The sequence below is a fragment of the Lethenteron reissneri genome, chromosome 3 (genome assembly GCF_015708825.2).
Source record: "Lethenteron reissneri isolate LAM-NWPU_2019-01 chromosome 3, ASM1570882v1, whole genome shotgun sequence".
NCBI classification, from domain to species: Eukaryota; Metazoa; Chordata; class Hyperoartia; order Petromyzontiformes; family Petromyzontidae; genus Lethenteron; species Lethenteron reissneri.
In genome coordinates, this window is record NC_083781.1 from 1,067,227 (window position 1) to 1,090,984 (window position 23,758).

General features: G+C 49.8%; 1 protein-coding gene across 2 annotated transcripts; it reads left to right on the plus strand.

The window, feature by feature from the left end:
• Window positions 1–735: 735 nt before the first annotated feature.
• On the plus strand, window positions 736–21,566 carry COIL (coilin). 2 transcript variants are annotated; one of them, XM_061555219.1, is made up of 9 exons: window positions 736–870; window positions 1,631–1,956; window positions 5,791–6,999; window positions 7,757–8,024; window positions 9,761–9,847; window positions 17,302–17,349; window positions 17,898–17,970; window positions 19,128–19,228; window positions 20,278–21,566. In XM_061555219.1, exons 2-9 carry the CDS (start codon window positions 1,676–1,678, stop codon window positions 20,374–20,376), a joined length of 2,166 nt encoding a protein of 721 aa, XP_061411203.1. In that variant the 5' UTR covers window positions 736–870; window positions 1,631–1,675; the 3' UTR covers window positions 20,377–21,566. The 2 variants fall into 2 exon arrangements, with proteins under 2 accessions (XP_061411203.1, XP_061411195.1); XM_061555211.1 differs by having other exon boundaries at window positions 748–870; window positions 1,667–1,956.
• Window positions 21,567–23,758: the final 2,192 nt, after the last annotated feature.

Sequence of the window (23,758 nt, forward strand, 5' to 3'; positions counted from 1 at the left end):
GAATGTTTGGCTGCGAGAAATGTCCACGTGATGATGAGCCGCTGCGTTGAGCTATCATTTGTGGCCAGGTCACTTCTGAAAAAGAGCGACAGCTCAGTGGGTCCTTGGTAACAAATCCGAGTGGAGAGTTGGGAGAGCTTCTGCGGATTTCCTTTGTGGTTGGCTGCCGCGGATTTCTCACCGGAAACAGCCTCGCGGACAGGAAGCTGCGCGGCCCACGTGGAGCTGCGGCCTTGCGACGCCGCGACTACAGCAGAGACAGCGACACAGCACGGAGACAGCACAGAGACAACAGCAGAGACAGCGACACAGCACGGAGACAGCACAGAGACAACAGCAGAGACAGCGACACAGCACGGAGACAGCAACACAGAGACAACACAGAGACAGCGACACAGCACGGAGACAGCACAGAGACAACAGCAGAGACAGCGACACAGCACGGAGACAGCACAGAGACAACAGCAGAGACAGCGACACAGCACGGAGACAGCACAGAGACAACAGCAGAGACAGCGACACAGCACGGAGACAGCACAGAGACAACAGCAGAGACAGCGACACAGCACGGAGACAGCACAGAGACAACAGCTGAGACAGCGACACAGCACGGAGACAGCACAGAGACAACAGCAGAGACAGCGACACAGCACGGAGACAGCAACACAGAGACAACAACACAGAGACAGCGACACAGCACGGAGACAACACAGAGACAACAACACAGAGACAGCGACACAGCACGGAGACAACAACACAGAGACAACAACACAGAGACAGCGACACAGCACGGAGACAACAACACAGAGACAACAACACAGAGACAACAACACAGAGACAGCGACACAGCACGGAGACAACAACACAGAGGTAGCGACTACAGCACGGAGACAGCATCACAGAGACACAGATACAGCATCACAGAGGTAGCAACTACAGCTCAGAGACACAGAGACAATAACACAGAGAGACAGCGACTACAGCTCAGAGAGACAGCGACACAGAGACAGAGAGACAGCGACACATCACATTGGTAGCGGGGTCAGCAGCAGAAGTAATCAGGAACTGCTGTAGCATAGCAGCGAGATGATGATGATGTTACAGCCAGAGCCATCATCTTTACACCAGAATTGGCAGGCGTTTCGAGGTCACGGCTCGAGTCTTTTAAGAGCCGTGAGGACTGCGGGTCGCGAGTTCCCACTGATCGATGCTTTACACGCGGTCCTGCGAGTGGGTCGTGCGCGTACGAATCGATATCGATCTACACGCATCAGGTAGCTTCGGCTCCGCAGCCTGCGGACTGCTTAGCGACTGCTCTTTGTGAAGGACCGCCACCGCCTCGCGGCTCTTATTGTGGTTGCTGACCCCTGCGGTAGCCTAGAGTAGCAACATCAGCAGTTGTAGCATCACCAAATAGACGAAGACACCTCGTATAACCTTAGACTGTAGGGGCAAGTGTTGTTCGCGAGCACATCGCACCAGGTACTCATTTGAGGCGGAGTCAACCTAGGGGAGGCCCAGAACCGCTTCAGATAGTCGTCACTGGTGTTGGCCGTGAGCCGGAATCGAACTCGGGTATCTTGAGTTCGTAGCGCTTGCGCACTAACCACTGCACCACCGCTCCCCACAGCATCATCATCATCATCGTCGTGATCGTCACCTGCAGGGCCCCGTGATGTCGTGGGACTGCCCGCTGGACCCATCTCCCGGGACGTTCCCTCGGCCGCCGATCCGCCTCAAGGTTTCCTTCGAGTACGCGCCGCCCGAGGCCGCGGGCGAGAGGCTGTGCTGGCTGGCGCTGGAGCCCGGCCGCTGCCGCGTGGTGGCCGACCTCGCGTGCCTCATCCGCCAGCGCTTCGGGCTCGGCGGGCGCGTGGGGCTGTCGCTGTTCGTGCAGGGCTGCCTGCTGCCGCACGCCGAGCCCGTGGGGCTCGTGCGCGACGGAGACACGGTCCAGTGAGTTCAGCTCATCTGTCCAGAGTTGTGGGACACTTTCGCCGATAAGACATCATCGGCGTGAGAGGGGTTACGCCACACACGGCACCGCCTGCAAGGGGAGGCCGCTTACACATTTGGTCCGCGGGCCCCTTGCAATGATAAACACTGGCGTAGTGTTTTGCATGCGTGTATGTATGCATGGGACATTTTTGGCAGTATCAAAATTAATGGGGGGAAAATAGAATAGACTTTAGCTCTTCTGGCAATAAAGCAGACGTGAAGATGTTCACACACAAAATAATGAGGTAATAAACAAGCTTTTCAATGTACACTTTTATTTGCACTCAAAAGTAGAAAATCAATTATTTTGACCACAGAATTAATCAAATTTGATGTGCTCAATAAAAGTGGGTGGCTTGCATAAAGAAAATAAAAAATCGAAGGGAAGCTGCTACCCACTTCTTCCAACATTATCCGCCGGTCCTCGGCCGATCCGGCGAACCTGCATCACAGCTGATTGAGTTTGATTCAGACTCTGAATAACCACCTCCATTTCGAGCCCCCTATGATCATCCCATGCAAGTCTTCGAGATTCGAGTGGTAAGCACAGTCCAGTAAATACAGTAACTTTTTACAGTAGATATATTTTTCGTCTTTGTATGTTTATTTAGGCCAACTTCATATGGTAAACAAAATTAAAAGACAAAAAATTTTACACAACACCTAAAAACTTGTTATTCAAGAATGTGCAAAAATACGTTATTTTAAATACTGATATGATTACCTGGCGTTTTTGAAAATCCGGCACTCCCTAACCCCCCTAAGTCGATCATCGATCTACATCCAGTTGATCGATGATCGACTGTATGTTGAACTTCTTTCGCACCATACACAGCCAACCGTACGAATCGGAGGTGCTGTGGAAGGATAACAAACACAAAAACTTGACTATTTAGAAACATGCGTAGAAATTATTGATATTAATTTGTTGCTATGAATTTTCACTTGATAAGCCACTTCGTTGAGCTATCATTTGTGGTCAGGTCGCTTCTAAAAAATAAGCTAATAGTTCAGTGGGCTTTACATGGTAAGATAGCAATAGTTTAGTTTTATTTGTATATATTTTAAAGTAATTTGTTTACCTTTCCAATACGTTGCACTCTCACCATGTTTTTGTATTGTTAGCTGTTGTCACATTCTGACCGGCCCCTACTGGGACCTCACTGTCCCTTTGTATATATGTTGAACTTTTTTTTCACCATACGTAGCCAACCGTGCTAATCAGAGGTGCTGGGGGGGGGGGCAAGTTTCATTGGACCTCTGTCTGTCACCAGAGTTTGGTGACATGGTACCCTGGTCTCATTCCCATGGGACCTCACGCTCGAGGGATCTCACTCTCACAGACTTCACTGGCTCTCCACCCTTGCAGACCATACCCCCGTAGCCACACACAAGCCGGGCATGGTTCCTGGATCACGCAGAGATGGGAGCCGTCGTGCTCGTATGAGATATCTGTAGATACGACCAGGTGGTAGTCTCCGACGTGTTCAAACTGTCAGGATTGTTGAGCCAGTCTTTTGAAGCAAGGGCTGGATAGATGGCTTCCTGAACCCAGTCTGTGTAGACCTTTGAGTTGTCTACTCGCCCGAGCGGGTTTTCTCCGGTTTCCGCACGCACGAAGCTAAATGTGCGTTTCAACCGGAATGGGTCAAGCGATCCTTTGGGACTCCCGTGAGGCTTTTCTGGAAGGACATTGTTTTTAGTTTTAGGCCGGAGTGGTCCACGGTGACCGTGGTGTCCCAGCGATGAGCCTCATGGGGGGGGTCTCCCCGCTGCTGTTGGCAGTTCTCACCTTTGCGGCCTGATGACCGCAGCAGTCTGGGCATGCACCATTACCAGACAGGAATCTAGGAGAGATCGCTGTCGGGGTACTTGATCTGGACATCAGTAAAAGCATTTCATTTTCTTTTACAATGAACACATTTTTGACGATTCTGTAATTGAAATGCTTTTTTATAAACGACGTTTCACATTTTTCAAAGAAATATAAAACGTGAGAATAGGTTTTCCCCTTTTTTCTAGCAACAAAACAGGTGTTGAGATGTTAAAACACCAAACTCAAACATTTTAAAAGGAATCAGACAGCTTTCTTTTGAGCCTCGTCTCAAAAGGCGTCCTCTGGTCTAACATCGTTTTGAGACTAGGTTGAGACTAGGCTCAAAAGAAAGCTGTCTCTGGTGTGGACCAATCAGTTTCAAAGACAATGCATATATTATCGGAGTATGTTTTTTGTTTGCATTCTGGCCACAAGTATTGTGGTTAATGCAGACATGATTCCTTGTAAAAGGTTTCAGTTTGGTGTTTTAACATCTCAGCACCTGTTTTGTTGCCAGAAAAAAAGGGGAAAACCTATTCTCATATTTTGCTACTAGCAAAGGAGGTCCCATGAAATCTAAACCGTTTAAGGCAGGGGTGTCCAAACCTTTTGCAAAGAGGGCCACATTTGATAAAGTGAAGATGCTCGGGGGCCAATAGTTCCTTCTGACATTTGTTTTAACCACAAAAGTTACGTGAAAATACACACTGTTATAAAACAATTTTCATTGTCACAATTACCTTTATTTTTCAAATGACAATGTAACCAAATATAAGCCACTCAGGCAGACGTGAACAACTCTAAAAACACAATTCTGCCTTTCATTCAGTCAGATAACATTGAACAAACTGTATAGAATACCTTAAATTTCCATGAGTTAAATATCTTTGCCTCATGAACATTTTAAACAGGAGTTATAAGTAATGCAAAGTGATCTGTTATCATAAACCTTTAAAACAAGTGAATTTTGCCCTTGTCTTTTACAAGATCTTTCAGAAAGCAATAGTTTGTGTCACATCTACAGGTACATAACATCAACAGTTATAACCAAATCTTATTCAAGAGTTTAATAAAACAAGTGCCATAATTCCAAGTGCATTAGTGTGCTTTAGGCTTTTCACTGTTAATAGTGACAGATGTTACCGTTCAAAACACTCAATTTCAGATTGATCAAGGAACAGATAACTTGCTGACACTAATGAGAAGGGTGATACTGAGATCTAGATTTTAGTAAAGAGACCAGGTCTGGCTTGAGGGCAGTGGTTGAGATGCGTAAAATGTCACGCAAGTGGGAGTCGCTCATCCTTGACCTCAATCGGTTCTTGTTTAAGTTCATGACTGAGAATGTTTGCTCACACAAATATGTGGATCCGAATAAGCTCAGCTTTTTCTTAGCGAATGACCGCATTTCTTTTTTTGCAGTCGCCATGGCAGAAATGACTCGAGAAGGGTTCGCGGCACGGATGCAGAGCCAGATAGAATTAGAATGGTGTTGACACCGTGTGGTCAAAGGAGGAATTACATCTTTAAAGTTTTATGATTTATAAGACCGAAGCTGCGGGCCGTGTGAAATCTGACTGCGGGCCGTGATTGGCCCGTGGGCCGGACTTTGGACATGCCTGGTTTAAGGGAACACGATAATAAAATAAACACTGGGTGTGGACCAGTATGCGGGCAGCAGAGGGCAGTGCAGAAGATGTTGTGCAGTCCTGTGCTGCCACATCTGTGCTCTACGTCAACACGAACCATAAGGGACCAACGTGGTAGAGCCTGGTCACTCGCAAAACCGGCACGGTTTGGCAGGGCTCTCGTCCAGCAGTGCATTGACAATCACCAGCAGCCATGCTCTATCCACTGCTGGTTGAAGGCCTCCCATTACCGTCACCACCTCATATGTAGTATTCTGTTGCCACTGTTTCATTGGTGGGTCGGTTATCCTCGTTTCTGAGTTCGTGTGTGTTGTTGTTTTTATCCAGTGTGCGGCAGACAGAACTTCTGGACTTGTGCCCATCTAGTGGTGAGAGCCAGTCGCTGCCATCTTGCAAGAAAAGGAAGAGCTGCCACGTTGAAGGTGACAGCGATGGAAGCGACTCTGTCCACAACAACGTCAGAAAGCGTAAAAAGAAAAATAAACGGGAAACGGAGTCTCCCAAGGACCAAGAGGACCTACAAGAAAACCACGTGAATTCAATCTCACCAGCAAAGAAGAGAAAGAAGAAGAAAGCTGAAGAGGTTAATGATGATGATACAGTCAATGCCAGACAGGCATTTGAGACAAGTAAAGTCAAAGCGAAATTGGATAAATTGAATAAAGGCCACGGGAAAGCTGTGAGTTCCAGCAGTGAGAAGGATGAGCATGAAGATGGTTCTGAGCACGAGAATTCAACGACGAAGGTTCGCCAGAAAAATAAAGTTTCCCGGAAATCTGAAACCAGAGTGCAGGCAAATGATAAAAAGGAGAAAAGGAAAGCATTTGATTCCCAACAAAACGGTTCTGCTTTGTTTACAAAGGAAAGAAAACGGACTTCGTCAAAAGCTGCAGCAAGCACAAAATCAAAGGTTGCAGTTACAGTGAGCAAGCAGAAGTCGAAAAGCAGCTTATCTTTGAGCTCAGGTGATGATGGCGACGATGGTGTCCAAAGTGATAAATCAGGCAGTGGATCTAAAGCCGCAAAAAATAAAACGGTAGGTGCTGGACGTGCAAGACAAGGTAAAGGGAAACGAAAGGTCACCAACGGTGGGATGCATGCAACTGTGCAGATTCCCACGCAACAACGGAAGGCCGGGAAACCAGTGGAAGAAACTGACTCCAGCTCCGACAGCGATGAGAATGACAAGGGAAATAAACTAAACAGTCCTGCCGACAATACGGTTCGCCCACATTCGGGAACAAGATCTGCAGCAGCTCCTTCGGCCGTCGCCAAGAGCAGCATTGCAGAGAAGTCCTCGAAAGGGGACGGCTCGGCCGAATCGGGCAGCAGCAGCAGTGAAGACGCGTCGAGTGGAAAGGAAGCTGAACCCGCAGTGGGGCCGACGCCCATGAATGTGTCGGGGAGGAGAGGGGGGAAGAACACGCAGCGCGAAAATTCACCATGTGAAGTAGAGGATGATGCCCAGGGAGCCACGTCTGGACTGGGAAGGGGCCAGAGGAAGTGGAATGGAGCAGGGAACCGTGGAATTGGAAGGTGCCGTGGCTTTTTACTTAAAACAAAAAAATCCTAATATTAACATATAACTTCTAAATACGAAGGGACTTTCTAGATGCTGTACAAAGCAACCCATAGAAGCAAATAGAAAGCAAAGCAAAGACAATGTACGTGTTATGAGTCGCTAGAATAAGGCTAGTATTACTTATTCTTAGTGTGCAATTTGTGGCTTTTTTATGTGTTTTTCTATTATTTGGTTCTTTTGGTAAAGTCACAGAGATAGAAAAATAATCATTATTATTTTGAATTCCTGCAGTCACGAAAGTTTTGAGTCATCATATTTTTTTCTGCATAACTGTTTGCAGATACACCAGTGTAGTCTCGAGTGTGGTACGTGTAGGTGTTTAATATCCAGCCAGGTGTCACTGGCACAACGCTCGGCTCTCGCATTCACACGGTTGTGAGGTCACTTGCTGGTCGGGAATGAGTTTAGCTCTTGTACACCCCTCTGCGTCAGTAAAATATGGATCACCTTATGAAAAGGCATCAGTGCTTGTGATTCGGAGAGTGCCTCTCGCCTTGGGAATTTAGACTTTCCACCACTGGCTACTTAGTGAGGGAGAGTGCCATGTTAATACTTGTTTCAGAATCAGAATATTTATTTATACTGGAGGAATCCGATGAGTTAGAAAGCTCTTTTTCTCAGATGTGCAGTAGGTCGACAGATGTCCAGTAGTTGGAGCATGCGTACACTTTTAAACGTGTACTTAACTGGACTGTATTCTTTCGAATGCAGGAGTTGTGGAACGTTTCCTGGCACTCCGTACCCGAGCCGGCATGAAGATGGGACATCTGGGATGCCCAACGATGAGCCTTTCCCCGGGCGAGGGAGAGGCTGGAGGGGCGGTCGGGGCCGAGGGGCAGTGGGGGAGAGCGCTGCTCAGTGCCGCAGTCACTTGCGCTTCGACGCGTTTTCCTCAGAGCCGGAAGTGTTGCCCAGCAAGGAGCTGAGCAGAGAGAGTGGAGCTGGAGATGTCTACACCAACGCCTCCACCGTAGTGCAGGTGCCGCCATCATTTACAAACACTGCATAACGTGGCCACTCTTTAACCTTCGTTGTTAAAGTTGTGGAAACACCGACCATCAACCAACATAGCGAAATGCTGAAAACTCCGAAAAATTCAACAGAAGTATTGAAGCAATCCACCACCCAAGAACTAAATGTCCGGGCTAACTACTTTGGATATAAATATATAAGTTGTTTATCATCCAGCATTCAATGCAAGGATGAAAATTATTTCCGAGGTTCTTGATACATGCATCAAATCACACGTGTCAGAATTGATTATTAAAAAATAAATAATTTAAGATGCTCGCAGATCATTTGATAATAGTACAAACACAGCGATACAAACTAGACAGGAAAAACAAAACAACTCCAACGGGACAAGAAGCAAAAAACTAATTGATAGATTATTGCATAGAATTGCAAACCCCAATAATGTGAATTCATTCATTTACTCGGGGGTTGTATCCATTAGATGCCTATAGTATTAATAAATAGCACAACTAAACAAAGCCACTGGAGGCTGTTTGGCATAGTTCAGGGGTCGGCAACCAAAATAACAAGCAGAGCATTTTTTTCGAATTCTGTAAAAAAAAAAAGCTGAATATATCAAGAGCCGCAATGCAATGTGAGCACGAGACAGTGGCCCTTCATAAATAACGTCACGAAACAGCAGTCCTTAAAGAGCCGCATGCGGCTCTGGAGCCGCAGGTTGCCGAACCCTGATACAGTGTGACGCACGGCATGATAATAAACAGACATGGGGGCATGGGGGGAGGTGTGCTTTGGAGGTCCAGAGGACCCAATGGAGAGAGCCATTAAAAGAGAGCTGAGCTCAATGGGCCTCGCCTGAGATATACTGACTGACTGTGTCATAGTGAGAAAGAGGTGGAGATGCCTGGGGATCTGAGTCAAGGATCGGCCGATAAAAAAAAAACTGCTTTATGCGATTAGTTTGTTGTCCTTCCCCCACACCTCCAATTGGCACGGTTGGCTGCGTACGGTGCGCAAGATGTTCAATATACAGTCTGTTCTCCTGTAACGTGGAAGTTGTGTTCCTGAAGAACATACACGCTTGCAAACACTTTTATTGGAAAGCTTGTGCTGATTTGGTGTTCATGTCGCCAGGATGTTACAAGGAAGCTGAGGCATACATTCTGCCCAGCAAAGTGTGTTCAGGATGGAGGTCATGATTTTTTCCAGTTGATATGGAGTTTGGCAGTCGTGCAATAGGTGGGTAAGGAAGGCGTTGTGGTGGTACTGGGTTCGGGGCCTAGCCCACCAGAAACCAGAGGCAACAGTGGTGTAAGTATAAATGTGCCGTTAAACCCGCCACCACCCGACACAGCCAATTAGTAACGTTTGTCACGTTAACAAAACATGGCCATTAGTTACTAGTTCAACCTACGACATTCCAGTACTTTGATGTTTGGCCGGTAATTACAACCAGCCTCGTCAGGCGACATACAGAATTGTGGAGAATTTCTCCTGTTTCGGTGTGAGACTCACAAAGCGGTGTTAGACTCACAAATTGCATTTTAACAGTAGTCTAGCATGTTTGTTTACACATTCAAATATAAAGATTTTATATTAAAGTCCACACAGTTGTCCGTTTGACCGAGTCCTTTTGTTCGGAGATACCCAAAAGGTATTGGAGCTGCGTGTGAAAGCGAGTAGCAAGGTGCTGTCGCTGCCACGGTCACCTCCGCCGTGTGGTCTGTGTGCACCGTCCAGAATGCCGTGGAGGTGGTCAAGAGGGATTACTCTGCACTTCCTACCTTGGATGGACCTCCACGGGCAGGGGACCACATCGCTTTCAAGGTGATGGCAATAAATATACTTTACTAAACCCTTGTTAATTTGACACATGGGGATCTGACCTTGCCGAATTATCCAATATTCCGAATTATGTCCCCAGTGCCTCCTGCCCTAATAGTTTTTGTTTTCCAAATTTGTTTTCCAAAACTCTTCACACACCATACGCATTGACACACACCCTGCATCGATTCTATCAAAAAGTTTGGATTTGTCTTGCAGACTAAAGCATTTATACTTCAGTCCCTTTCTATTACTTCTTGATGCCGTATTCTATGGTTCTTTCAGTAAAGTCACGTAGATAGAAAAAATAATAACAAAATAATAAAAATAAAGTGAATAAAATATCACGACGTTTCGATCAAAACACAAGCGGTCATCAGGAACAGGGGGATTAGCCATATGAGGGCAAGCTGTGTATAAAGGTGTAATAAACCTTCTCGAGACGGCTTCTGGAATCAGTCCTTTATTTTCCACTTCCACAGTTTACACACACTCCCCGTTGCTGGCAGGCAACGGGAAGTGGGTAGACAGCCAGCGAAGTCGCACCGCTCACGTGGCACTCAGAGCCCCGTACGCGCATGGCTCCTGCTCTCTTCGTTCCCAGGTCTGCTCCCGACTCCTCCGTCTCTCCCCCTCTTAACCCCTGGGTCACGTGGTACCCCTAAGCCAATCCTCAGTAGTCAGCGTCGAATACTCCAGATTACTCCCCGTCAACTCCCGGGACCACGCCTCTGATCCGGCTTCCCATTAGCTGAGGCCAAGATCGGCCAAGCCAATCACCTTAGCTAACATGCCGTGATCACGCCGAGGCCATGCTCCCGGGCTCTCCCCTCATTGGCTACAAAGCGGGACCGGCAAGCCGATCGCCACGTGAGTCATACATGGCTCTCATTACATCACCACCCCCCCCCCCCCCCCCCCGGTGAAAAAAATCAGCCGTCTCGGCTGGGAAAAGGGTGATTAGCCGATTCCATAAAATTGCTTATTAGGGCGCCAAGGCACATTTAACAATAAAGGGTGAAATGGCGTCAATGCGCCGAACAACACTTAAAAACAGAATCACTCATGAACAACCAGACATACATTAGGGCGCCCCTGCAGCGCGGTAACGACAGGGAAGGGACAGCAAGACAATCAGACGCTAACGAAACGGGAGAGATTTAGATTGCGTACGCGACGCGGGACCCTCTCCGCTTCCTGCGCACGGTCGCCTTGCCGCCGGTTCGACAGGAGGTGGTAGGCATGAAGAAGAAGATTGTTCGTTTTCGGTCATGTCCAGGGCAGGTCCCATTGGAGGGGGGACAGCGGGGGCTTCATCAGCCCTCAAAACCTGTTCATCTGCAGGGGGTACAACAACAGTCCCACTGGGGATCAACGGGCGAGGCAAGCGGCGTATTCGTCACAGCAGATCCCGGCAGGTCAACAAGTGGAGATGAGGGATCAACACGCGTACTAACATAGGGTTTAAGTCGCGATGAATGGACGTACCACCGACGTTTTCCGTACTGGACGCGAACACTCTGTGGATTCCGAATGTCCACCAACGTCACAGGCCCCCGCCAAGGCCTGTGCAGTTTAGGGGATGTGCCCACCGGCACCTGAGGGCAGTGGAGCCATGCCAGGTCGCCCACCGACCAGGGCATGTGAGTACGCGATCGACGCGCATACCTCTTGTTCCTTGCCTGCGCACGGGCCGTCGCACATCTGGCGGCCTCTCGCGCCTCTGTAACCCGTTCAAGCGAGTCCCGTACGTGATCAGGCAAGGAACGGGACCGTTGTTTACTCGGCGTACCCAGTTGCACATCAATGGGTGGTACGTTCTCACGGCCATACATCAGAAAAAATGGTGAATATCCCGTGGACGCGTGTGGAACCATGCGGTATGCCGCTAAGATGCTCGGTATGTGCAAGTCCCAATCGGTTTGCTTTTCACTCACCGTGTGACAAAGCATAGCCGAGAGGGTGCGGTTGAATCGTTCCACCATGCCATCCGTTTGCGGATGGTACAGGGAAGTGCGGATCTTCTTTGTGCCCAGCGCCTCGCAAACCTCCTTGAGCAATTTGGAGGAGAAGTTGCGTCCCTGATCTGTGAGCAACCTGTCGGGTGCCCCCTTATCCATGACGTACCCGTTCAAGAAAGCATCAGTGATGGACGCGGCCGTTTGGTCGGGCAGAGGCCAGGCCATCGGCCATCGAGAAAAATATTCTACTCCGACCAGAAGGTATTTATTGCCCCTAGCCGATGGAGGGAACGGGCCGAGAATGTCCAGAGCAACCAATTCGTTGATGCGGGACACCTCAATGGAACGTAATGGCGGCACATACTGTTTCCGAGGCGGTTTCCTCTTCACACAATCATGGCATGAGCGGACAAAGTCATTAACGTCTGCCATCATGCCGGGCCAGAAGAAATCTTTTTGCATCGCGGCCAAAGTCTTCTGCACGCCGAGGTGCATCAATTTGTCAGCGTGCAGAGCGCGAAGCAGGTCATAGCGAAGGGAAGTAGGCACGACCAAGCGTGGTCGGTCAGGCAACCCATCGATACACATCAATAGTCCCGCCTGGCCTCGGAACATCCGCCACTTCCATCCCGCTAACTGAGCTTTTTGTTTCCCGATCAATTTCCGCAGCGGAGCCAGCGAAGTATCGGCCTCCTGCTCGCGTAGCCAGACCGAGTGCGGCAGCTGTAGGGTATCATCAGTGTCCACTGACACCTCCTGGTTGGCCTCGTTCGCTATCGCCCCCATAACCGGACAGGGCGAGGTGAGCGGCGCCGAGCAGCGGTGCATACCCGTCAGACAAGTGCACGGGGGAACAGGTGGTAGCCTGGAGAGCGCGTCTGCGTTAGCGTGGCGGGCACCCTTACGGTACGTAATATCGAAGGAAAATGCCTGTAATGATTCCAACCACCGAGCCAATTGGCCTGATGGTCCAATTTTAAGGAGTATTGCAAAGCCGCGTGATCAGTGCGAACGAGGAATTTCCTTCCATATAGGTACGGCCGGTACAGGCGGACAAAATGCACAATTGCCAAAAGTTCCCGCCTCGTTACGCAATATCGTGTTTCTGCAGGGGACAGAACCCTGCTGCCTTACGCAACCACTCGCTCAACCCCGTCTTTACGTTGTGATATCGCTAGCATCCGTGTCAAGGATGAACGGCTGGGAAAAGTCTGGGTAATTGAGCGTAGGCGCCGTGGCGAGGTGATCCCGAAGCGAGTGAAAAGAGCTTTCCTCCTCCGGGCCCCATTTAAACCTTTGATTTTTGCCCGTCAGAACATGCAATGGTTTAGCCAATGTTGCAAAGTTCTTAACGAAGTGGCGATAATAGGATGCGAACCCAATAAACCGCCGAACATCGCCCACCGAAGTGGGTGTGGGTCACTCTCCGACACATTGCGTTTTCTGAGGGTCAGTGGACACGCCATCCGAACTGACGATATGACCCAAGTAACGGACGGAGTGTTGCAAAAGGTGGCATTTCTTAGGTTTAAACTTTAGGTCAGCCGACCGCATTCTTTGAAAGACCGTCTCCAGGCGTTGGAGGTGTTCCTCCAACGTGCGGCTAAAAACGATGATATTGTCTAAATATGAGGCACGTTTCCCACTGTAATCCAGCCAGTACCAATTCCATGAGTCGTTGAAACGTCGCCGGAGCCGCATTCAAGCCCATAGGCAACCGATTAAACTCAAAGAGACCTTGTGGCGTGCGGAATGCCGTCTTGGGTTTTGACGCGTCATCGAGGGGAAGCTGCCAAAAGCCCGAGGACAGATCGAGGGTGGAAAAGAATTTAGCACCCGATAAAGCGTCCAATGAGTCATCCATCCTTGGTAAAGGGTACGCGTCCGCCACGGAAATCTTATTTAACCGGCGGAAATCTACACAAAACCTTGTCCCACCATCCTTTTTCTTAACCAGAACCACGGGCGCACCCCAAGGGCTGTTGGACGGCAAAATAATATCCGCCGCCAACATCTCGTCCACTGCGCCGCGCACATGTTCCCTTTCTGCCGGGCTCATGCGATGCGGATGCATACAGATGGGAGGTGTCGCACCGGTGTCAATATGGTGTGACAAAAGTGACGTGCGGCCGAGATCCAAATCATTTTTGCTGAAAACATCAGCGTACCGTAACAATAATGAATGCAAAGCAGTTCTTTGCTCGTTCGACAAGGATCAATTTTCCCCGCACAAGTCCGCGATCCACCGTTCCTGTGAACGATCGCGTGGAGGTCCACCAGTGGGTATTCGGGCGTGCGGTTTTTTGTCAAAAGTGACGAAATTGGTAGTGGCGTGAGCCAACACCGATCCCGCCGGGACAACAACCCGGTCCGGCCCCCCATTCAACACCTGTATGAACGGTGCCTGACCTGGCCGTACGATCGTTTGGGCTGCCGCCAAGGAAAAAGATTTAGCCACCGAATTAGACGGGGATAATAGCACGCCCATTGCACCCTTTTTAACTTGAAGGGGTTTCCGGTAACGCAGCGGAATGAGCATTTGTGCGCCTGATGGGACTTCTACCGTAGCAGCGACCATGGCGGTAACTGTGTTACCCGGAGGCGAACTGGCCAGCAGGGAAGGCAGGAACGACATCCTACGACCCCCCGGCATTTCCAAACAATCCTGGTCGACCCGTATCTTTAGTGGCATTCGGCGCAAGAAATCTGTGCCTAGCAAGCATGGGACGGCTAGCGAGCGCGAGATCAACACGGATCCCTTAGCGGTAATATTCCCGATAGCGATACACACATCGACCTGACCGCAGATACCCATGCTACCCCCATTTGCGGCTACACACGCGTCATTAACCCGACGTATTCGCGATGTGGGAATAGACAAAAGATGAAAAATAACATCGGAAATGATGGTGGCAGATGCGCCAGTGTCCACCAAAATACTGGACGTCGATGCCCTCGATGGTACCCCGTACCGTCGATGAGCCCGATGCCGCAGCCACAACCCTACGAGCCAATTTTTTTCCATTGTGTAGTAGAGCGTGGAAATGATGCAGAAGAATGACAATTATCATCAGAAGTGCAACTATGAGTGCGAGTGGATGAATGATGTGACACGACCTGCCGGGTGCCGGGTGTCTGATTTGTGGGGTACTCGCCCGAGGGTGTCGCGGCTCCGCGCCCGGTGGAGGAGATGGAGGCCCCCTCGGCGGAAGTGGCGAAGGCAGAGGTCGGCAGCGGCAGTCGTGGGCGAAATGGCCTCGTCGGCCGCACTTGAAACACGTGGCCGTCGTCGGCCGGTGGTCGGTCGACTCGGCCCCCGCACGTGGACGGCCTGCATAGTCACCACGCTGGTCGCGCAGCCACCGTCTCGGAATCCCGTGCGGAACAGCAGCAGCCAGCACCTCGTCGTCGCCGGAGTCGTCGGAGCAGTGGACGACCCGTCGTGGAGACCACCCCAAGGGTGGGCCGTCGATCTCGGGTTTCCCCGTCCACGCCGCCATCTGGTCCCAGCGCTTGATGTTAAACTTAGCGTCCAGGCAGCGCGCCACCCATCGCGATGTGAGCGGTTCGTGGCCGCATACCGGCAGCGAAATGTTGAGCTCCTGGGACAGCTCCAGCATACGGGAAAGGATGAGAGGATCCAGATGATCGGCCGTCGCGTCGGGGTAAGCGGCCATGGCCAGCGCCATCAACGCCCCCCGATAAGCCAAAGGCGATTCCTCCGATCCTCGGCGACGTGACATAAATTTTCTCGTGGCTGCTGTCGGCGGGTCGTAGAACTCCGCCATCTCTGCGAAAGCATCACGAAGCGTATTCTTCTTGGACGCCGGGATGGAGCGGAAGACCCCCAGAGAAACATCGTCGAGCAGTGTAGGTAGCGCTTCCAGCGTCTCCGCCTCCGTCCATCGCACGGATCTGAAGGCCGACTCGAAGTACCACGTAAAAGAACTCCAATCGCCCCCGGCGATAAATTCCTTAATCTGTGGAAGGCGATGTCCGCGATGGCAGGCAGACGCCGCGGGCGTCTCCGATTTCGTTTCCCGCGTTCCACCTGTTGCAGTCAAAATGGCGTCCGGCGGCCGCGTGGTGGCAGCTTCGCACAAAATGGCGCCCAACGGCTCCGGTGCTGCCGACCCGCCCAAGATGTCGGCCTCTTCCCGACATCTTGGGCGGGTCGGCAGTGGCGGACGCCGATTCCTGGGCAGGATCTCGATCCGCGGCTTTGAGCTGGCCTGCTATCTGGCGACCCACGGCTGGTGAGGATGCCACCGCTGTCACCAAACTCAGCAGAATTGCGCATAATGACTCGATCTGCTCCGCCATCAGCCGCCATCCATCCTTCGCCCCTGAGGTGGTCGTATCTTCACCCTGTCGGCGTTGAGAGGCGTTGAGAGGTGTCGAGGAGAGTAGCAGCAGCCGGCGGCAGAGGAGCTGTAGCCCCCAACAGATCATCTTCGTCCGTCTCGACAACTTCCTCCGATGGAGGCTCGGGTGGATTCTTCTTTCTGAGGTGCTTGGACATCTTGAAGATCGTCCAAACGGTCCCAGAAGAACTTCTGACACCAATGTAATAAACCTTCTCGAGACGGCTTCTGGAATCAGTCCTTTATTTTCCACTTCCACAGTTTACACACACTCCCCGTTGCTGGCAGGTAACGGGAAGTGGGCAGACAGCCAGCGAAGTCGCACCGCTCACGTGGCACCCAGAGCCCCGTACACGCGTGGCTCCTGCTCTCTTCGTTCCCAGGTCTGCTCCCGACTCCTCCGTTTCTCCTCCTCTTAACCCCTGGGTCACGTGGTACCCCTAAGCCAATCCTCAGTAGTCAGCGTCGAACACTCCAGATCACTCCCCGTCAACTCCCGGGACCACGCCTCTGATCCGGCTTCCCATTAGCTGAGGCCAAGATTGGCCAAGCCAATCACCTTAGCTAACATGCCGTGATCACGCTGAGACCATGCTCCCGGGCTCTCCCCTCATTGGCTACAAAGCGGGACCGGCAAGCCGATCGCCACGTGAGTCATACATGGCTCTCATTACAAAGGTTTAGAGATGGGCGGGGTTCGCCCCATAATATTTACAGCAACAGATCCATCTTTATACATCAGCGATGAGATCTTCACATCGCCTTTTTGTAAGGTCCAGGCTCTGTCCCTGGGGTGATCAGGATTTTGCCAGTCCAGCTCCCAGGCTTTGGAACGCTTTTGCCTTTGCGAACAAGACAATCAGAATCATTAGATATGTTTAAGTCTGTCTTGAAAACTGGCCTCTTTAAACTGGTCTTTTACCCCCTTGTCCGGCCCATTCACCCTGCAGGTTCTGTTAATTTCCTGCTTTCCATATACTGCGCATTATTAAAAAAAAATTATTACGATTAAGTGCAACAGCAAATAAAGACGCTGTACAAAAGAGCGGGACATCAATTGAAATGAAAATGTTGTGAATTGTTGAAGCCGATACATTCCTGTGATGTTTTTGTACTTTTTATTCTCTTCCAGATGTTGGAAATGAATGACAATTACTCCCCAGAAGTCTCTGACTACAAAGTGAGTTCCACTCCACGTTGTCATGGCGTTATCACGGAGTCTGGCGATATAATGGAACCCCCTGCCAGTGCAGTCCACAGTGTGTGAATGTGCAGGTGGCGGTGACTTTAGGTGGGATCGATTGTACCTTTAAAGTGGTCTGTGGAAATCAGTAGGCAAGTAGGTTGCTTCTGCGTGTACAATATTGGATATGCATTCATATACACGAGTTGAGTTTACTTTAAAGTGGTCTGTAGAAAGCAACACATAAAGTAGGTTCGCTTCTGTGTGTGCTTTTTTAAAAATAAACCGTCAAAGTCGTAGACGTGCGTTTAATTTGTGTACGCCAGCTTTCACCCACATGCAAAAGCAAAAAAATAGAAAAGAACGGACCGAAATATTTGAAACGGAGACCCCTTGTAAGGAGCCATCTTGAAACTCCATGGGATGAGGCCTTTCCGAGCAGAGGGGTTCGATGTTGCTGTGACGCCTCCGCCATTCGTTTTCATTTCCACGTCGCGGCGACGGCGCTGTGTCTATTTTCACGTCACGTTTTGTGCCCCACGCAGGAGGGGGAGGTGCTGATGTACGACCCCATCTCCCGCGAATTGGAGATTACGGTCAAGGCGGACCCATCGGCAGGTAAGGCCAGCGCTCCGCTACGGGAGGAGACGCCATCGCCACCGTCTCGCCACCTAAGCAACGGATCTGGCGATTTAGCTGGAAAAAGCTTGCACGCCGAACATTGCGGGCAGCGGCACCTCTGCAGAGCAGAGAGAAGGCCGAGGGTCATATCGGCGTGGTATACTGACAGTTTTTGTCGGGATTTATTTGGTACAAAACCTTAGAGATGCAAATTGTATACGTGCACAATGCAAAGAGTAATTTCTAAAATAAGCTCGCTATAAATATAATGGTGTGCCAGCCGCTATGGCATTGCCATCTCTCCACAATGATATGAGAAGGTGGCCACATATACAAGGGCTCATCCTTGTACTACTTTTATTTCTCAGGTTAACGATTTAAATCCTTCTTATCCACCCCCCTCCTTCCACAAATATTAACACCGATTTGCCAGGTGAGACACACCTCATCGGCATCTCTTAGTGCCTGCCGGTGTAGCCAGATGGTAACTCGCATGCAGTGGCATTCTCTTAATGACTCCACTGGGGAGAACATACAAACTCCAAATATGCAGCAGGTGTCAGGGTCGGGATTGAACTCACGACCTATATACCAGGCAAGGTAGTTAACATCTCGCCACTGCGACGCTCAAACAAAGGGTATTAGTGGTTTGGTACTTTGTAGTGACATGGAATCGGTCACGTAGCAGCATAGCGCTGGCTGCTGGCAGGGAAGGGGATCTGCGGCTTACAGCAGCCCTGACTGACAGCAGGCCACGTGATAGACCAGAGAGGGATCTTGGGGAAAGGTTACGGAAGGGGCACATCGAGAACCCGCGAGAAGTTTCCAGAAGGGGGGCGTGGCCGTGGGCGGAGCCAGGCCACGCTGGCGGTATAAGAGGGGCCCCGGGAGGGGAGCTCGGGGCTGTCGTGTGGAGTGGGAGGATCGCCGTCGTGCTGCTGCTGGAGTCTTCACCGTCGTCTCCGTCTTCACCGTCTCGGCGTCGCCAGTCAGGCAGTCTACCAGCTGTCCTGACTGGGAACCGTAGTTACCAAGTGTTAACTGTTAGGCCGTGTTAATAAACAGAGTGCCTCATACTCTGAGTGTCTCTGAGTCAGTCACTACAGTTTTACAAAGATGGTCCCATGTTTTGTTTTTGCCGTATGACTTTCCAGGCAAGCGGATGGGTGGAAAATTCGAGTTGGAGTACGAGAGTGATGCCGAGGGCAACTCTCCAAGGGCGGAGGCTGCACCCTGCCTCACGCGCGAAACGACAGTGAGAAGCGCATTCCACTCAGAATATGTATTTATTTATACTGCAGGAGGAATGTTGTGGAGGAATCCGATGAGATATAAAGTCATTTTTCACAGATGTCCAGTACAGCCTCACAAAGATGACGATGGCGGCGGCAAAGAGAATGGGGAAATTGTTGGAAGAAAGCGGGAATTTTTACATAAAAAAACTTGGCCACTGCTAAATTTGGGTTCAACAAAAACATTGCAATGTGAATACAGTGTCATGGTGAAATTGTGGAGTCCCTCTTCCCCACCAGCTGTAAATGGGTTGATGTTTTGCACGTAATATAATTAATCATCCTCTTATCAATTCACGGTTCGATGAAGACCTCCAATCCGCAGTGTCAGTCATGGGTTTTGTTTGGCCATACTTCACCGTGCTGATCAATGCGGGCTGGTGAAGAGGGGCGGGGGAGTTACCTAGGACCGGTACAGATATCACTCACCACTGATGTTAGTCGTGACGAGAATTCAATTCGGTTCGCCAGGTTCATACCACAATGTGAAAAACACTTGTATTCATAATAGAGGTTTTTGGGTTATATCGCGTAAATGTAGAAATGTGTCATTAAAACCCGCCACCACCCGACGCAGCCAACTAGTAAGGGTTGTCACGTAAACAGAACGTGGCCAATTCGTCACTAGTACAGCACACCGGTGTGTTGGAGAGCCAAGCCACAACATTTGCAAACTGAGTAATAAACAGTTTGTAAATTGGCTGTGTCGGGTGGTGGCGGGTTTTAACGACACATTGATATATTTACGCGATACAACCCAAAAACCTCGATTATGGATGATATTGGTCGCGGAAGCCGACGTGTTAAATCTCCCTGTATTATGTATATAAGCGGCATTCTTGAATTATTGTACTGTGTCCTTCGGAAAGACTTGCCCCACCATAGAATTGTGTAATTTCCACTGTTGGTTTTGGGTTTCCAATGACGATGAATGCTGTCCCGATGCTTGCTTGAGCGTGGAGAAATACTACCTGAGTTTTTTGTAGCGTAATAGAACTATTTTTTTTCACAGATTACCATTAAGTGGACGTCGCTGTTTGATCCCAGGCTGATCGTGGAGATTGTGCCGCCCCCCTTCGTGGCCCTGCCCTCATCATCTCCACAGCTGTGACCGGCCAAGGAGTTGGCCAGAGGTAGCCAAAGCTCGGTGCGGCCTGGTGGACCCCGAGAGGTCCTGCCTCCACCTCCCCCATGCTGGCGAGATGTTAACTACCTTGCCTGGTAAATGGGAGGTCGTGGCTTCGATCCCGACCATGTGACGCCTGCTGTGTATTTGGAGTCTGTATGTTCTCTCTCCTCGTGGATATTTCTCTGGGTCCTCTGTTTTTTTGCCCCACATTTAGAATCAACGTGTTTAGAGTATTTGGCTACTGCTATACATTTACACATAAGCCACTTTGTTGAGCCGTCGTTTGTGGCCAGGTCGCATCTGAAAAAGAGCTCTGTAGCTCAGTGAACCTTAGCTGGTAAAATAAAAAAAAAATCTGTAGGGGAGCAATCAATTTGTTTTTATTGAATGTATGCTCGTATGTATGTTGGACTTCTTTCGCACCGCACGTAGCCAACCGTGCTAATCGGAGGTGTGGGGGAAGGACGACAAACTAAACACAAAAAGCAGCTTGGCTTAGCATATGCTCGTCCCCTGCTAAATCTGTTGTTCATATTTTAATCGAGGGACGATATCGATGGCGTGCGCGTCTTCCTTTTTGGCCGCGATGTCGCGACCGTTTCTGAAGGCAGCCCGAGCAAAAGTGCGCAAGCCCTTCCCACTCCCTTTTGGAAAAGCAAGCCCCCACTCGGCCCGCCGAAGGGGGCCAACGCAGAGCTGGCTTGCACCCCTCCCCTCTCCCGCGTAAGACAACGTGAACGTCTGGAAGCTGGGGAACATTCGCTCAGTTTTGCAGGCCACATCAGTGATTTGTTTTAAGCGGTCTCGTGGGAAACTGAAGCGAGTTGACGATGTGTTCGTTCAGTTGTTTATCTCACAGGAGCCCAGCGATGCTTGCTGTAGATCGTGGCGAAGGCTTTGTCTGTCATTGCGTTCAGGATCCTTGTGAGATGTGCCATGGAAGATTTTACGCACTGCCTTTGGACGTGATACTTTCAACGTGAAAATATTCTACAGCCGTGGTAAATTGGCTACAAGCGCAGGTGTTGGAGCAACAGAGCCTTGTCATTAGAATTTTATATGTGTGCAAAAACCAGTGGAAAAGTCAAAACAGCATCGTGTTCACCTGGAATACCGTTTAGAATTTTTATATTTGAATAAATAAAAAACAAACCATCACCGACGTTTCATAACTTGCACACATTGCTTCAGTTATTAACACCTAACATCATGAATACAATGGGACGCTCCATTTTAAACGACCGGTGTTCACAATTGGATTGTGCCATTAAGAAGAGGGGTCAGCTGTTATCTTTCAGGAGCCTACCATTTAGAAGAGGGGTAAGCTATTGCAGTATCTACTAATGGTTGCATAAAGGCTTCAACCAGATATAAATCGTGCTTAATATAATATAATTCTAATGTCAACCTTATATTGGTTCAAGAAAAAATATATACAATATTTAAATTTAGCACGAAATGCAACTGCATCCCAAGGTTACGTACAAAAGTGCTGCACAACTGATGTTCTGCGGAAAATTTCCAGCGGGTGCGCTGCGGTATTCTTGGAATTGTAGGAAAAGAACCTCAATGTCTGCAGGCTGGGAGGGACGAACTCTCCTCCGTGCCGTTCAGTGGCCGATCCCCCCACCCCCACCACTCAACCCCGGTGCTGAACGGCAGACAGCCGTCAGCCCCCACTCCCCGACCCTCTCAACTCTCTCGGTTACGCTTGCGCATATTCTTTGGGTCTTTCGGTAAAGGCACGTAGATAGGTTCAAAGAAAATCTCCAAAAAAACTACTAAAACACGCATGCGCAGTTGGGAGAGCAGCCTCGAGAGCAGGGCTCGGCAACTTTTCAAAGATGAAGAGGAGGAGGCGTTGTTTTGTTTTTTCATTTGACCAAAATAGTTCTGAGCGCCCCATCACACACGGAGCTACTTGTACACAGACACAGCAGCGGGTGCACAGCAGACAACACGTGATGGAATAAACTGCGTCTATTTAGTTTATTCTTTAACAACACAGTTTGTTCTACATTTTGTCGTCACTAAAACATTACATAGTGACCCATTCCCTGTCATTTAAACAATTATATTTACGTTAAATTATTTTTTAGTTTTTTTTTAAACGGATGCCTGCAAGGGGCAGCCAAAGAGTCGCCGTGGAGCCGCTGGTTTCTGACCCCTGCTCTCGACCCATCCGGACCCACAGTGAGTTTGTGGCTCCGTTTGTGGCTCCGTTTGCCGTGAGAATCGAGCAAACTCGACAAGATAGTGGTGGAATACGAAAAGGGCTGAGAAGTAGTGATGTACAAGATGCGTAACGTGTGCTAAACGGGGACGAAAGGGCAGTCGTTCATATTTATCAGTCGTAGGCAGCGGAGAAAAGGAAGATTTAACCTTGGACTTTAATAGGGGCAGGGAATCGGCAGCACGGACGGATTGGGGGGGGACGTTAGAGACGGTGGCAGCAGCAGGGAAGGAGCGACCTCCCACCGATGGGATGCTGGTTGAGAGCTTTGCTCCAAGTGCTGAATTATGACGTTATACAAATGTGGCCATCTGCCCGCGAGCCCGGGCCAACCTTGCACCACAGCGCCACCGATCCGGGTTGACGCCTTTGCATCGGTGCAAAGATGCCAAACGCGACGCGCGCCATGCACTGTTGTCAGGCAAGTGGCAGTGGCGGTCTCGTTCACGCGTCAGCTGCTCTTGGAAGTGCGCCCTGAATGAACCACCCCACGCGGCGTCTCAAGAGTCGCGGATCTTCTTCACTCGTTTATAAAACGTGGCAATATTTGAGACATTCAGGTGCCCCGTGTGATCCAGCACTTCGGAGGCGAGGGGTTTTTGGTGGCTCGCGTATAAATTTGTGAAGCTCCCTCCCAAGTTGTGCCGCCAGGAGATGGTAGCACAGCACGTGGATTGGGTCATTCGTGTGACCCCCTCATCTCCGTCTGGAATGCTCTTCCGATATTAGGGAGCTACTGGGAGCTATGCACTTTTCAATCATCTAGATCACTACATTGTACACTACACTAGGATATACACTACACTGCTATATAATACACTATACACTAATCTACACTACTACACTTATATACACTACACTCCACTTTTGGCTAACCTTCGAATAAAGACGGTATCATCGCATCGCGTACTTTCAGATGCGCTTCTGCGGCCGTCTGGAACTCTTCCGATATCAGGAAGCCACTGGGAGCTGCGCACTTTTAAATATTCTGTATTGAAGACTCATTTCTGTAGAACTGCTTTGTGTGTAGTTTGTTGTCCTTCCCCGCGTCTCCGATTAGCGCGGTTGGCGACGTACGGTACGAAAGAAGTTGCCTCCGGCAGGAAGCCAAACTCTCATTCATGGGAATGG

What these genes read in the sequence shown, in the direction of transcription:
- COIL (XM_061555219.1), top strand. Translation starts at nt 1,676, where the DNA reads ATGTCGTGGGACTGCCCGCTGGACCCATCTCCCGGGACGTTCCCTCGG. An exon ending in CGCGACGGAGACACGGTCCA is followed by an intron (nt 1,957 to 5,790) that starts GTGAGTTCAGCT and finishes GTTTTTATCCAG; the next exon opens with TGTGCGGCAGACAGAACTTC. An exon ending in GGGACCACATCGCTTTCAAG is followed by an intron (nt 9,848 to 17,301) that starts GTGATGGCAATA and finishes ATTCTCTTCCAG; the next exon opens with ATGTTGGAAATGAATGACAA.